Genomic DNA, 16515 nt, shown 5'->3' with positions numbered 1-16515 from the left:
TTTTATGTAATCAAAACCCATATATTAAGGACCTGAAGCTGTAACTGTAATGCGTCACAGGAAGAAGGCAGGTGAAATCTCTGCACAGCAGTGAATTTATTAAATGGAACAAATCTCTGATTTTTTTAACTGAATCCAAGTTTTACAATTGCCTCTAATGCAGACACTGCAATACAGATTAACCAGAAGCTGGTAAACAGAGAAATTTCTTCTTTTGTAAGACTTCCATTGCTCCACAACCATCAAATATAAAAATTAATCCATGTCTTTAAAACATACTCCAAACATACAAGTCCTTCTCAAAACTTTCCCCATTTTCTAATCTTATGCACCACAAAGATCTCCTACAACCTGAAAGACTACCTAATCTGTCACAACACAAAGAAGTAGCTGAGGCTTAAGGCAGAGAAAACCAGCAAAAAAGAAAGGTTGCAGAAGAAATAATAAGAAATAGCTGATAGCACGATAGATGAAGCAGTCACGTCTGAAAACAGTTACCTGTTCTCTAATCTGTTAAGACTAAGCTTTAATAACCAAACTGTACTCCTACATTAGTATTTCAAGCGTGCTTACTGACTTTAATTCCACAGCTTGTTTCTGCAGCATCCAAACTCTCTCCATTAACTGAAGAACTAAATTACAAAGCCCAGATTTAGATTCCTTCAGGCTCTTCTCTCACTGAGGCACATTCAAGATGTGCAGCAGTTGTAATGGCTCTTCACTAAAGATGCTGGGAGAAACAGACCATGCCCCACCACCCCATCTGCACATCACTGTTTCTGACCAGTGTGCTTTTTATAGCTTGTCCCATCCTTTTTACCTCCATAATAAGCTGTAACTTTAAGATGTTAACTTAAGGGCTCAGACTCATGCTCTGGGCCTACATGCCAGCAACGAACTACAAAGGAAACAGGGGCTCTCAGTTTCAGATGCTCTGAACCCCACTTACTCTAGATGTCTGAAGTAGACAAAAGAATCCTATTCCTCCTTTTATTTCAGTAGATTTCCTCCTCTTCACTTTACCTCATCAAGGTGAAAAACAGTATTATGGTCTATAAACAGCAGTGTGTGCAGAGAGACTATTGGCAGAAATATTTACTTCAGCTGTCTACACCTGACACAAGGTTTTTGTCTACACCATTGAATTAAGAGTATTACCAATGAGTTTCCCTTCTCTTCCCAAGAAAACATTTATGAAGTTGAGTGATTGATAATACACATATTGTGGGAGAGTTTGGAGAAAAGGGATCTCACCATTCCAAGTTCATTTGTGTTCAGCAGCTTTCTGCAGAACAACTGAAAAAAGCTAGGCCATGCGTTTCACTACAGTCCAGCAAGATAAAGATCGTATGCTATAGTGCTCTTCCTGTGGCACATGCTTCACATCAGGTTATGCATACTAGGGAGTTTGAAATGAATGTTGTGGCTTCTACTGACAGAACAGTAGATGCCCACCTCGTGTCAGTAAGTGCTTTGGCTCAGGCACACTGCATAAAACCAGAAAAAAAACTTACCAATTTCCTCAGGAAGGTGTGTGAGAAGATTCTCTCCAAGCCCAAGGTGCGTCAGATTGGTAAGGTGACCAATACCTCTGGGAAGGGTGGTCAACTGATTATTAGTCAGAACCAATTTCTAAGGGAAAAAACACATGTTTAAATATTAATTTAGCGACTTTTGCTTCAAATGACAGCAAATAAGATAGATATAACTGAAAACTTGATAGGTTCTACTCTTCAGCATTTGAACAAAAAAATCTCTACCCTTCTCCAACATTTCAGACTTCTATTAAGCACCACTGAACGTAAAACTAAAATAGTATATAGTAAAACACCTGCCTAAATATAAAAGCTTTCACAAACACAGCTGAAATGAGAGGCTACTCCTATGGCAGTATTGTATTCATGGTACAACAGCTGAACAGCTTCAAAGAGTTAAACTCCTTCAACATTTGCTCAGTATTAACTGATAAATCTGGGGAAGAATTAGTGTGGACAGATTGTGGGCGAAGCTGCACAAGAATCTTAACTTTTGACTCTGTGTCCAGTCACAAACAGCCTTCCCCCTGCAACTAGCTGCAATCAAATCAGCATGGTGTAAATAAAGGATGTAAGATGTTTATCTTGACCAATTATTGTTTCACCTGCAGATCCTTGAGGTAAGCTATTTCATTTGGCAAGGATTCCAGTTTGTTTTCCTCTAGATCTAACTCTCGGAGTTTCCGCAGATTTCCAATTCCATGGGGAAGTTTCTTTAGGAGATTGTTTGACAAGATAAGAACCTAAAAAAAAAAAAAAGATTCCAAACAACCAAATACAGAGTTTCAGCAAGGCAGAAGTAGGTAACAAGTTAAGACAGGATCTTTTTATATTTTCAAGTAATTAAGTCCAAAATTAGCCTACATGCAAATTATGGAAGCAAACTGAAAAGATTAAATAAATCAATTTGGTGACTAGCATCTTTTTTTTAAAGTCTTTAATGATACAAATACATAGATTTATGAGAGAATTCTTTCAAATACTATTTTACATAATAAATGCAGAGCAGACCCAAAGACCACCTTATTTCTTCAAATGACCAAAGAAAAACAATTTCTTCCTGGACTTCCCCATTATTTTATTATGCTTCCTTCTACCTATCTCATAATCATGTTTTACATTATTGCCTGTGCTTGCCAAGTTCTCCTTAAAAAGCGTAATACTTCCTCTTCTCCCTGCGTCCCTTTGGCTAGGAGCAGCAGCAAGCAAACACATAGACCAGAGCACGGAAGCAGAACACTGTGTAAGTAGCCACTGGCTTTCCAAAATGGTCTCCTATCACACACCTGCCCCTAATGCAGTGTTATCATCTTGTTTTTCTCCTCCTTTCTAATTTGAATTATAAATACCCTAGGCTCAAGAAACGTGTACTTCGTAACAAGCAGATTAACAGGAGTTACACTAGCATACCCTTTTTCCTCCAGAGAAGCCTTGCAGTCCTTAGAACTAATCAAGCCTTGTGACAACACAGTGAGTAATAAGGTAATTAATTTCTAATTAAACAATGCTATTACCTAGTTATTTAACAAGGTACATTGGAACACAAGGATGTGAAAGAGCACACAGTGTGAACCCTCACCCTAGACACAAAACTCACTGCTAAACCAACCAAGGTTGCAAATGCCTGGCTTGTACCAATCCCAATTCTCACTAGCTTTGTGTAACATGGAAACCCCAAAGGCATGAACAGAACAGAAAACAAGGCTGAAACTGAAGTGAAAATCAAAATGAATAAAGTGAAATTCTTAGCATTAGCACAAGCAGTGTGTTGGTGGCCTTCCTTTATGCACTATGATACACACAGAATGATAAGAACAGTAATGTTTTAATCGCATAACAAGAAACAAAGGCAGGAACAGAAAATATTACCTATGTGCAATGCAGCTGACTTTGCACTGCTGTGGGAACCTTCACTTTTGTGTAAACAGTGCCTAAATAGTTCTTTGTATTTGATTCTTTAATTACAGAGAAAAATGGTGCTAACGGGCCTGCAGACCATGCAGCTCTCCAGCTTCAGCAGCCGGCAGACCACCAGCAAACCCAGTTGTTAGAGGTTACTAACCTCCCAGTCACATCAATCACAGCCTTAACTCAAAGAGAACTGGGCCACTAAATAGCTCTGCCATATAATTTTTGTCCCAAATGACAAGAATTCTTTATTATTCAGAGCAGCAGTCACACTGGGAATTTGCAGTTTCAAATATGCCATTTGCTATTGTACTTGAACAGATTTGTTCCCAGCAACTCAGAGTCTACGAGGTCCCCTCAACTGCCTGAACAAGCACATCTATCTTTATGTCCCTCCAAGGCAATTAGGTTTGTCTCTGCTGATGATTCCTTGTGAAACAGGACTAGAGAATATAAGTTTAGTTCATGGTTTCAACCTATGAGTTCTTAACCCTCAAATGCTGAGTATTCCCACACAGCTACCTACAAGATCACGGTGCTACAATCAAGTCCCCTTTACATTCAAGTCCCCTCTGGCTGTAGACCATTTTATTAAGTTTTTCTGATCCCTGCTGTTTCCATGCTGGTCTCTCCAGGAATCAAACTGAGTTCAGTGCTGCTGCTTTTACAACAATAACTTTCTACATAGGAATATATATGTACTTAGCCCTTTGTGCACAGACATACATCTAGAGCCTACAGAACAACATTCAAAAAAACTGTTATAATAACCATAAACAGATGCAACACATCTAATTAAATAGTAGACATATATTTATTTGGCTTTATTTGACCCAAAAGTAATATTGCTTAAACCTGAAGCAGAGAACACCTATTTGCAGAGATTCACTCAGTTGTTCATGTACTCTCTTCTCACCTCAAGAGAAACAAGCCCAGATACATCCTCAGGGATTTTTGTGAGCTGATTAGTTGCTAAGTTCAGTTCTACCATACTAGTCCAAGTCCCGAAGTCCAAGGGGAGAGAGGTCAGCTGATTGTCCTGTGATTTAACATAGCAAACATTTAGGGTCCACGCTTGCAAGAAGTTGGCAAAGCATTCGAGTTATTAAACAATCTGCTTATAAAATCCTTCATAACAAAACAGTTGATAATTAAATCAAAATAATAAAATGTTGCTAATTGTCCAAATATTTAATTCCTCCAAACATAAGAAATAATAAGCAGTCCCAACCTAGAGTAACCCGATTGACTCTATCAATACCAAAATGAACTGAAGTAGAAAAACTAGAAGTACATAATTCTCAAGACTCCATGCATCACAGTAGTTAAAACATTATTTTTTTTTGTCCTTTCTTTGCTGCATACAATGGAGAGTGGGAGGAAAAAAGGAAAATAAAATTCACCATAACTTTCAAAGGTGCTATCAGCCATGCTGGAATCCTAAAAATATATGGAGTTTACTAAACAAAGAAAACCCTCAAACAAGCAAGAAAGCCAAAAAACCCAACCCAAAACAAACCAAACACACAAATGAAAACCAAACAAAAAACCCAGCCCCAAAAGACAAACAAGTAAAAGCTTCTGAACTGAACCTGAACATCTAACTGCTCAAAATGCTGCTACAGAATTTGATCTAGAGCAAACACCACAAAATCTAAACACACCCAGGTCATACAAAGTCCTGGTAAACATGCAAACTTACAAACAGGTACGTGATAAAACATGTTCTTAATGCAAATTAAGAATCCATTTCTATCAAAAGATATTCTAAACCAGTAGCTGAGCTTAGCTACTGCACAAAGATGATTTTCTTTAAATTAAATAACTCTTTTTTAACTTGAAACTAACCCACCCGTAGAAAAACATCACCTCTTTTCATAGTTCTCTTCACTCTAAGTGTACATAGCACGGACTTAAAGGTTCTTTCACTGCGCTCTACAGCTACTGCCAAAAGTCTCCAAGGTTTGGTTTTGAAAGAATATATTCAAAAAAGATCTTTTACATGATTTTGTTTATAATCTAAACTGTAACAGTAGAAGGGAGTGTAAGAAATAAGCTACTCTACATGCTCATATCCCACATGATTATTCAATAGCTCTGCAACCAACTTTCTTACTTTCATTGTTCAAACTTGAGCAAATGTCACAAAAGCTTAACTAAAACAAAGACAAAATAGTAACATTTTGGTAGTACATTTTAAGCCAATACAGATTTGTTTCTATAAGTGACAGCAGCAAGTCCACTTCAGTGTGATAAATTCATTCCTCATATCATTAAGTTTGCCAGAATTCATGGGGCAGCAAACAGTGCTCCTCATTGATTTTACACACAGTAGCATGTTTCTGTGCCTCACCTTCATGTTCAGCTTACTTAATACTTTAGCTCTAGAGAAAATTCCAAAAGGGATTTTATTGATGCGGTTGTGCTCCATATTGAGAGAGTAGATTGTGGAGAACTGGGATGGGCCACCCACAGGATAGGACTGGAAGCAGTTCCTGGCCAGTGTTAAACTAGTCAGTTTGACAAGGCTGGATAAAAGACCCTGTAGAGAGAAGAAAACCACCCAGGAACATAGGACAGATTTATTTGAATACATCTTTTTTCCCCTCATGGGTTTAATTAGAAATGTTCCCCCCCCCACCCCCAAGTCCATCCCCTAAGTACATGCTGCAACACACAAACCAGTGTTAAATTTGATAAAACCTCCACCAGCAACAACCTCTGTTCACAGGAATCGGCATTACCTTATTTCCCCCTTTCTTCTTACATACTGCCAAAAAGCAAGCATATCACATTTAGAAGCACAAGTTTAGGAGGTTTTGTAACTCGTTTCTCCTCCAAAAGGATTTTTTTTTAATAACACATTGCTAAATCTTGGGCAGCTCTGAAGAGCACTGTCAGCAACATGTCCATCCTCAGCAGCAGTCCTGGCTTTGGCTAACACCACCCAACTGCATCCCCCTACAGGTTTGATGCCTGCTCACAGCTGAGAGTGGGGTCCAAAGAAGCAGCAACTGCATGCACTGTTTTTCAAACACACATTTGATACTTCCAGTACAAAGCTTTGATAATTTAATTGAAAATCTGTATTGTGATCACATCTGGTAGAAGCTTCTTTTTAGGCTGTAACAGTTTCAGATAATGGGACAGGTCAGAGAAAAAGAATAGGAAGAGAAGGATATGGAAATTCCAAGGTTTTTCCCTGTTTTCAAAATGTTCCTAAATAGTTATTGCTCCAGCTTTCTCCCCATCACCTTCTTCAGAAACAAAAAGCAAGAAGCCCAGAGTTAAACTGTACAGCAATGGCTGCCCATTGAATATGGTCTCATTTCACTATGCAATCTAATTAGATTCTAAAATCTCAGCAGCATTGATCTCAGAGTTTACCTGGTAGGTACGTGCCAAGCACGTTGCTGGAACTGTGGAAATGAATAAGATCTAAATTACTGCCGAAGTGTCACCTTTGCTTATTACTGTGCTAACCTGAACTCAGCCCTAGTTGCTTAAGTATTACAGAAATTGGAGGTTTATGCATGGCATTACAGACCATAAATAATGCAACATCTGCAATCAGGAATGTGCGGTAACAAGATGATGATTCCAACCATATTCCTAATGTCAGTATTTTTGGATTGTAATTTCAGTGCTGTATTCACTGTAAAAGCTTTAAGAACATGGCTGTGCTGTTTCACCAGGAAAGCTTTGGCTACTTTTCTAAACAGTTCATTAACATTATTGTAAATAAAATCGGGATCAAATGGTGACTTGTCTACATGTCATGGCTAAAACTTCAAGCACTGACATACAATTCTGGGGGCATCTCAGGAAATATCTGTGAAGCAACTTTTCCCTCCGAAGATAAAATAATAGATCTTCAAATCAGTATTAATCTAACCTAATCATTAACTAGTATAACCTTTGATTAGGAAATACAGCTTCTAGCTATACTTTAATTAACAGATACTCTTTGTCCTAGGGTTAGGCAGTCCCTGAGCTCTATTACAAACACACTTTATTGCTTCAAATGGATCTTGGCATTTCAAAAAGCCACTTTTGAAGTCTGCTTCCATACAAATAATATTAAAAATATGTTAGCTAATACACTCTAATAGCCTAGAGTAATTAAACACATTTGAAGGAAAGCAAGAGAGCTTTGGCAGTACAAAGAGAACAATGCTCTTCTATCTCTGAGAGCTGTGGCAGCGCTGCCTTCTCCCAGCCCGTCCTTTTAAGATAAAATATTTATTAGGCATTGTGTCAGCAGCTTCAGCTGTGTTTTGAAATTCAGAAGTTTCTTCTACAAATATAGTTCTTTGTGTTATAGCACAGAATGTTTAAACAGATTACAGTATAAACTATACACTTCTGAAAGGTAGCAGCTTAAGTGTTAACGTACTGTTGGCAAATACACGTGAAGAATGCAGCGCAGTCACAGAGTTTTGTATTATGACTGAACACATCTAAAGCAAGTAATCATCCCTCACATTAGGTTTCTGTAATTATACCATAGTTGCTTTTACAGTATGTCTAGGTGGGGTGGGCTAGCTTTAGCTCTCATCGTAAAAGCAGTCTGGTGGCTTTCACTCTGCACCATTTTCTTAAATGATAGTTTAACCTAAATGTTTATTACATTTTCTGTTTTCAGTCTATCACTGCTGAGTTCAGACATTTATCTGAAAGAAAGTACTTACTGCATTTTAATACTACAAGTACCTTGCCTAACTCCAAATACATTTTTTTCCTTCTATCTGTAATTTCCTCTATACCTCTTTAGATATCATTTTAACCCACTGTACACTATTTATGCCCCTTGGGCAGGTGGGGATGACAACTTAGAAAAGCTGTTTGGACCACCTTTAAAACAGAACAGAACATAAACTCTATGTTGTGGCCTGGAATCTTCATCTCAAAAGACTCTAAAGCAATGGAAAAAAATATGCAGAATAGTAATAAATCACATCAGATTTTTTTTTTCCTGTCATCAGAGCAATTCTTCCCAGGCACTAATGCTTCAAGTCAAACATTTTTCTCTAAATGTTTACTAGCACCAGCAGCATACAGTACGCAGCTGAGCATCTCACACTCTGCTGCCCTGATAGTCTCAAGAAATTAACAAAACAAAAAGGTTTAAAGGTATGACCCAGCAGTTAAAATAGTTTCCAAGTGTGCAGACATCAAAGCTGTATTTAAAAACTGGCCTGTCACCAACTAGCTACCCAGGACTGTGAAACTGGAGTCTGCAGGGGCATGTTTCAGACAGCTCTAGAGAAGGAATACACAAAACTGTACAGATGCACTGGGGATTAGGACCTTCTGCCTCTTCACCCCAGAGCCATCAAAGCACTCTGTTCAGGGAATGTGTTAATTGAAGAGACTGACAAGGTGGCTCCAGAACTTCTAACTATGGACATTTATCCTTGGTCCCACACTAAGCCTGAAGCAAGAGACTGAGCTAAGAGAGTCAAGTGTAGCTATGAAAAGCAAAGCCAGAGAACAGATTTCTCTTTCCCTTTCTCCCATGATCCTCACAGAGTCACTGGAAAGAGAAAAACGATGCAAATTCTTATTTTTCGTAACTGATAGAAGGTGTGCCAGTCAGTTGCCAGATGATATCACATTGGTTGTCAACAGCACACTTTTCCACATTAAAATGAGAATGCTGAGGCCAGGTAGTTGTGACACTCTCTTAAAGGTCATTCCTGGCTTGATTAGATGGAGAAAAAGATACCCATTTTCAGTTTTTCCTGCCTTTTCCCCACCTCCATGAAACAGAGTAATTCCACATGTTCCAACCCCTCTACAGAATACCGATACCTTACAAGAACCCTCCCTCCCCAGTCCACTCCCTCTAATTCTCACCTCTGGTAAAGTAGAGATGTTGTTATTCTCCAGGTTCAGTTCATCAAGTTCACTGCACTTTGCTAAAGACTTCGGAATTGCTGACAGCCTATTGTACCTCAGGCCAAGACGACTTAGACTGGACAGATTTCCTACAGGTAGGAAACAGGTATTAATATATGATTAGATTAACACAAGGGCACAGAACAAGGTTTGCCTTCTGAATCTTCTGTTGTCTCTCACACACTACACTTCAAACTTTTCACATGGTAAAACAGAGCTATCATCCCAGAACAGAAGACGATATTGCACTGCTTTCCAATGCTCAAGTCAGCCATGCAAAGTAGACTGTGCACATTAAATATTCCTGAAAAGTTATGCATAATATGGTAATCAAGGAAGACTTCTGTCCTATTGCAGAAGTCCTTCTATCCTGACCTTTCTACCAAGAAAAAAACTCTTTCAGATGTCCCCAATGTGACTTTTCAAAATTACAGATCGCATCATTCAATGCCATGACTCATATTACCAGAACTTGGGCATACATCACACAGCTCTGGTCCTGGCAAAACACTTTCCTCTTCAGGGGGGGAAAAACCTTTTACCATCCTCCAAAAGCAACAAAGTCTCTAAAAAGTGATGGGGGGGGGGGAAGGGAGGAGGAAACTTGTAACCTGAAAATTACCCATCTGAAGCTCCCTTTAGCTCCAACCTTTACCACCTAGCAAGTACTAGAGACCAAAGTCAACTGCTTAAGGATGTCTCTGAACTACACAGTGCAGGGGCATTTAGACCCTCCTGCTGGCCATAGGATGTTGAATTTCACTGAAAAGCTAACTAGCAAATAGATGCAAATAATAACAGTGCTTTGTCTTCTGGCTCACCCCTATGATAAGAAAATGTGTCTGTGCATGTGTGTACATCGCACCAGTGGAGCTTTGAACAGATGCACATAATTGGTTCCTTGCAAAACATTCGCTATTTTGCACTGATTTTTACAACCACTCACGGCAAAACACATTTGTTCTGCAAACTGAAGTACCAGAAAGACACGCTGGAAAAGAAACATAAGATTCAACAAATGGTAGCAAGAATAATCAAAAATAATTTAAAAGTATGAAAGGATTTTAGTATGGTACAGTCTGACTACTCATTAAATTAAGATTGTATTAATGTCTGTGCAGAGGTACTTATACAAAGGTTACTGGAACACAGCAAAGGAAGAAGCGAATGTAGTGTATGAAGTATTTGCTTGGAAGCCAGGGATGAAACAAAATAAAAAGAAATGGAGAATGAAAATTAATACAAATGCTGCAGCGGGATGTGGCAAAATAATTCCTTCCTGAACTTGGTCAAAATATACTGAGAGAGCTTTTCAAAATATACTGTAAAAATTACCCTACATCTCTGAGTATCTGGGAACGCAGCTGGGAAAAACGGGTAACTGGGACTGCTGTATGATTCTCTGTAGCTACTGAAGTAAGAGATTCACAAGAGCAGTGAAAGTAAAAAAACAACCAAACAGAAAACCCCAACCACAAACAAACAAAATGCTGCACAAAACAGATAAACAAAAACCCCTGACACAGAACAAAAATGATCCAGGTCTTCTTACAAATCAAGAAATAAAAGATGAATTTTCAGTGCATACCAGATACTTAGCTAACAAGCTTAGGAACATATTTCACTTAGTATCATGAATAACTAAACAAAAGTTAAACCAGCAGGTAGCCACCCAGTGTTGCTTAACTAGCAGTATCTCCCACTGGGATTTTCATTTATATTTGCAAGTGCTTTGCTTCTGAGCAAGTATACAATTACCTGTTGCAGAAATGGTAAAGAAAGTCTTCCCTTAACAACAAAAAGGCATTTAAAAGCCAGGGATATCAATATTGCTCTTAATCTTTTGAGGTTAAATCCTACAGTGTGTATGCACGCTAAGGAGAGTTAATTAAGTCCTATTTTGATCCTACAATCCACTAGTATAAAGAAGCACATTTGTACATAAGACAGCTATTTCATGTCATGTTTGGTGAGATCTGGCACTGCTGGCTCTATGGGAAACTGGCCTCACTTCACAGTATAAGACATCCTATTGCAAGGCACCAAGACCATTAGGAACCGCCATTCTAGGGATGAATAGAGTACATCCTGACTGCATTTCTCTGAACAGTTATTTAGTGCTTTACTAACAAAACAAACCGTACACAAGATATCAATCTACCCTTTTTTCCACTACTTAAACCTTGAGCTAGATGTCAGCATGGATTTTTCAGGCAAAGAGGACGAACAGGGAACAGCTCTAGCAGACAGCATGATGCCAACTGTTGCTTAGCAATACAACGTCGCTGTGCCAGTTCCCAGATTGTGAGCACAGGTTGTATGTATATGGCTCTCTTCCTACCAGCAATGTGGCATTTCAGAGAAATGAAACAAGGCAGCCATTAGAGAGAGTCAAACTGTACCATAATTTTCCAGGAGAGAATGACACACGCTGGCTATCCTCATGGCATTATCAGAAAGGAGGCAGCTCCCGGTAATGTTGTTTTATCATAAATAGCATTTCTCAATAGAACTTTATCACTGTTTCTCTCCTTGTTATCTTTCTCTTCCATAGGAAAAGCATGCAAAAGCATAACAGAAGAGACACCCTGTATGTACCACACATTCTCTATGACCCTTTTACACACCACAGCACTAAATACAGTTATTTCTGAGAACAAAAGCAGCAAGATTTCAGCTGGAGCTTCATCAGTAGCACCTCTCCCGCTGCTCCTGAAAGGGCTGTCCTGCACCCAGCTGATACAGGCAGTATGGGCTGCCTTCTCATTTCAAGCCAGAATTTATTTATAGCAAATTTACTGCTGTTTAGTCTTCCCTCAAAAAGACTCAGACACCTTTTCATCCTCATCAGAGTTCATATTCACACCTCACTGTGAACTTGTGAACACATCAGGGTGAGAAACCCTTATCAGCTTTTATCTTCACATGCTGGAAAAGACAGATCTTGAGTCTCCTCCTCACAAAATTATCATCTAAGGATGATCCTTAGAGCTCTTCCCTCTGCTCAGCATGTTAAAACTTACCTCCTTTCAATATTCCACAGAATCACAGAATGGGTTGGGTCAGAGGGGACCTTAAAGCTCATTCAGTTCCAATCCCCTGCCCCAGCCAGGGACACCTTCCACAAGACCAGGTTTCTCCAATCCCTGTCCAGCCTGGCCTTGAACACTGCCAGGGATGGGGCAGTCACAGCTTCTCTGGGCAACCTGTGCAGTGCCTCAGCACCCTCACAGGGAAGAACTTCTTCCTTATATCTAATCTGGATCTTTCCTCTGTCAGTTTAAAGCCATTCCCCCTTGTGCTATCCCTTCATGGGCCAGCCACCAGGCAGCTGGCTAACATGCGCCTGCCTCCTCACTGGCTCTCTGACTAGGGAGTGACAAACTCCAGTTTGCAACAGGAACTGTTACAAGTTGCTAAATAGCACACCTGATACACTGCATAATCAAAAGTGATCCCATTTACAGCTTCCCAGCTGATACTCATACTGGGAGTATCACTCCCAATCACAATTTACAGTGCCTGCACCCATCTCCATCTTCTCCTGTTCAGCTACTGGTTTCTGAGATGGCACCACATTAGGTACTTCACTGATGAGCTGTCACGTTAAGTAAGAAATGAGGAGAAGAAGGTAACAACTGATCACCAAAGTCATCAGGATCATCTGGGCTTGTACTTTTGTCACTGAAACTGTACCTCAGCAGTACTAAAATCAGCCCCTTGCAGGTTGAGTCACTCAGAAACTGCAGCACTGAACGCTCATGAACATGACAGTTTGATAACCACAACTGAAAAGCAGCTACTAGTAGGAAAAGCAACAAGCACAACCCCTTCCAACTTGTTTTCTTAGGGAGTCCACTGGAAAAAACCTTGTAAACTCAACTACCCCATCCATTGGTACTTCTAAAAATACTAAAGCCTGACTAAGCCCTAAACTTATGCCAGGCCTAAGAAAGTTACTGAAAAATTGTTTTAGTTCAACTTTTGCCATGAGGAGTCACTCCTGAGGATGAGCCACCCTGTTTCAGGTCCATTTTCTCACCAGCAAACGTACCAATGCTCCACTTTGCCCAGCTCTCAGGTCTGAAGCAACGCAAGTGCAGAATTCATAATCACTTCACTGGAGTGACTGCATGTCTCTCTCAGGGTTAGCTGTTTAATTTGCACAGAAATGAATTAAAAATACTTGGAAGCATGCAAATCCAGAAACATTAAATTAAACTCTCTTGCTATAAGAGGGACTCTAAACAGATGGTTTAAATTAAATTCTTTATTAAAGGTACCTCAAAAATATTAGTCAAAGTTAAAAAGAGGTATTTGCCAATCCCAAACAAAGGGAAGACTGGAAATAAAGGAGGAAACCATGCCTACAAAAACATACTTTTTAGAAAGCCCACCTGAAGTGGTTCTTGAAGTAGGAGCAATACATCTCTTTCTTGACTATTTCAAAATCAAGAGAAAAAGGAACTGGAATGTTGAATAATATAAAGAAATCTAAATTCCTAATTCAAAGTCCTACCAGCGCATTCTAAAGGGAGTGACAAGTGTTCTTTTCTTCTGAAATCTACCACACTTTTTCCTTTCCGTCCCTCAATTAAAAGATAATCCTTCAAACTCCCTATCCTTAGATGAAGGGTCATTTACTTCGTGTGAAATGTTACTGCATCATTACTAAAAGATGGAATAATCAGTCTGTTTTATAGCACTTACTTCATCAAGTGAGTTTGCTACCAGGAGCAGTTGCTTCCTCCTAAATAAGCCAGAAGCATCAGATCAATTTAAAATCTGTTCAACAGAGAAAATTCTTCTGCATATAACGTTAAAAACACAAGCTGGATTTACAAGAACTGTGCACATGAAAACCTCGTAAGATTGTAATCAAAAGTATACATGAACTTCACCATGCAACAGATAATGGCAAGAACTTGCAACAACAGGGTACTATTAAGTATGTCTGATCATCTAACTTCTATAAATAGTCTTAGCTATTGATTTGACTAAACTTTGCACAACGAGTAACCACCTATTCAAGAACATGTTTTACATGACCATACATTACCTCATGGAGCACAGTGCACTTAATTCACAAAGGGATCTTCTTCTAAGACAGACAAAAATGCTGGTTTGCATACAGAAGGTATCAGGTGTCATTTCTAACAAATGGAAACCAAGAGGCACATCCAAAATTACTTTGAAAAATTGAAAAAAGCCCAAAACCTTGATGTGACTTTTAAAAGAACATACATGAATTAAGCTTAATACACATCACATTAATCTCATAGTGAGAATAACACAGATGCCAATATGGAAAAAGAAGCCAAAAGAGCTGCAATGAGGATGCTAACAAAGCAGGTGGAACCTAACGGCCTAGAAGGAGTTTAAAATTGTATAGAAGAGACTAGACAAGCCACAGATGGGCAGCTATGGACAGAATTAAACACTGCTTCAAATATTTCAACAGCGCTGGCAGCCTAAACTAGCTGTAAGTCAGAAGACACCCGTATTATACTTTGTACTTACTATATACTAGTTTTTCCAGATGTTGGCCATACTCCATGACAACTGTTGAACAGTTTCACAGATTTTCAGGTGAAAAGAGCTGTTGACCTGTTTAACCTCTTCTCAGAACGCAAACCATTCCCCTTGATAGCCGTAGAGTAAAACGAAAGGTTTCAGATAAACAGGTTTAATCTTCAGCTGCATTCCACAAGCTAAGATGATGTCTGCTAATGGCCAACAGTGTGATAGCACAAAGTGACTGGTCCAGCAAGACATCCTGAAGGTGATCTCAGTGAGCATGTTGCAGAGAAAGCACAACAAAATCTCACAGTCATTATTCATCTGATCGGGGGGCAACTCTTTCCTAAACCTAGGTCTGCACATTCGTATGAATGTAAATGCACATCACCAATCACCTGAGAGAGGTCAAATCCTTTATACAGCCTGCAAGGCTGAAACATCCCTAATGTTTAATACACTCTGGCTAAAAGCTGATGTTTTAGGAAAACTAGGAATGGGGACAGAAAGATGGTGGGTGTGGGAAGGCAACCACTCAGGAAAACTGCAGAAGATAAATGAATCCCTCCTGATCTTTGCTACCAACTACCAAGGTCAAAGCATGAAACAATTATATTTCCAAAGGTATAATTGAACACAGCACAAAGTTTCACTTCCAAACTCTGGATTTTATTGATTTAAGAATGAAGTGATTTTTAGTGTATTTTATATTTTCTTTCAGCCACCAGTACCTCCTGATACACCAGGCCAGCATAGGAGGCAGATTCAGACTCACAAGGGTCAGCAGAGCCTGTAATTTTTTGTCCTCCTCAAAGTACATTACCCACCTTACACAAAGTCTAGGACCTCTCATAAGGATCTTATCTATTAGAAAGCTATTTAACATTAATTTAAAATTAAACTCTATCACCCTTGCTGGTTTAAACGCTATCTGAAGACAACAAAGTGATTCCTCTCTATTTTCAGTCTAATAGTACCAACCAAAGGCAGGTTTTCCATCATCATTTCAAGATTAAGGCTGAAGCATAATCATGCTAGCAGTTATTTATTTTTCAACTCTGATTCAAGACCATTATCACTGCTGACTGCCTACGTGGGAAAGATACATGCAAGATACTGGCAAAACTTGAGTGACAGAGGCTCAAGTATCTGACACACACCACACACAACACCTGCATAAGGCTAGAGAACACAAAACCTCTTACTGACATGTTTCTGGAACTAAGCTATGAAAATTCAGCTTCATTTAATATGCGTTCATCAAAATGCATGTACCTAATAGACCTGCTTGTCTTGATTCTGATGTGTTCCTTTGAATCACTCTTCCCTCGTGCCTGCTTCTTATATAAAGAAAGTAAAATTATGGGCTTTTTCTTTCTGCAGTATAGCAATAATTCTGAAAAGGCTGAGCTGCAGTTATAATGTATCTGTACATATTGGTCTCCACATCTAATTACTGTGTATGTACATTCACTAAAATAAATTGTGCCTGTCCTAGACTTACCAGAATTCCAACCAAAATGAATTATATTTTTGTAATACACATCAAATCCATAAACTCTGACTGAAAGAGTCAATACAAGTCTATCTTGTAAAGAACCAGTACATATGTATTTAATAATATTGGGCTTGCAATGAAGATTTGGTAAAACAA

The 16515-nt window shown here is 39.0% G+C and overlaps 1 protein-coding gene across 5 annotated transcripts in view; it reads right to left on the bottom strand.

Annotated features, from left to right (window-relative positions):
- The window catches only part of SHOC2 (SHOC2 leucine rich repeat scaffold protein), a 70620-nt gene that overhangs the window by 4957 nt on the left and 49148 nt on the right, over positions 1-16515 (bottom strand). For all 5 annotated transcript variants that reach the window (XM_062607841.1, XM_062607844.1, XM_062607840.1 and 2 more), the window contains 5 exons: positions 9303-9433; positions 5797-5985; positions 4360-4482; positions 2141-2278; positions 1515-1632 (listed from right to left, as the gene is read on the bottom strand). In XM_062607841.1, coding sequence (XP_062463825.1) covers positions 1515-1632; positions 2141-2278; positions 4360-4482; positions 5797-5985; positions 9303-9433 — 699 coding nt within the window. The remainder of the gene's footprint in view (positions 1-1514; positions 1633-2140; positions 2279-4359; positions 4483-5796; positions 5986-9302; positions 9434-16515) is intronic.

This window comes from Pezoporus occidentalis, unplaced genomic scaffold (genome assembly GCF_034315485.1).
Source record: "Pezoporus occidentalis ecotype Australia unplaced genomic scaffold, CSIRO_AGI_Poc_V1 ctg127, whole genome shotgun sequence".
NCBI lineage: Eukaryota > Metazoa > Chordata > Aves > Psittaciformes > Psittacidae > Pezoporus > Pezoporus occidentalis.
The sequence above is the reverse complement of the archived record's forward strand: the minus strand, read 5'-3'. Positions and strand labels throughout refer to the sequence as shown.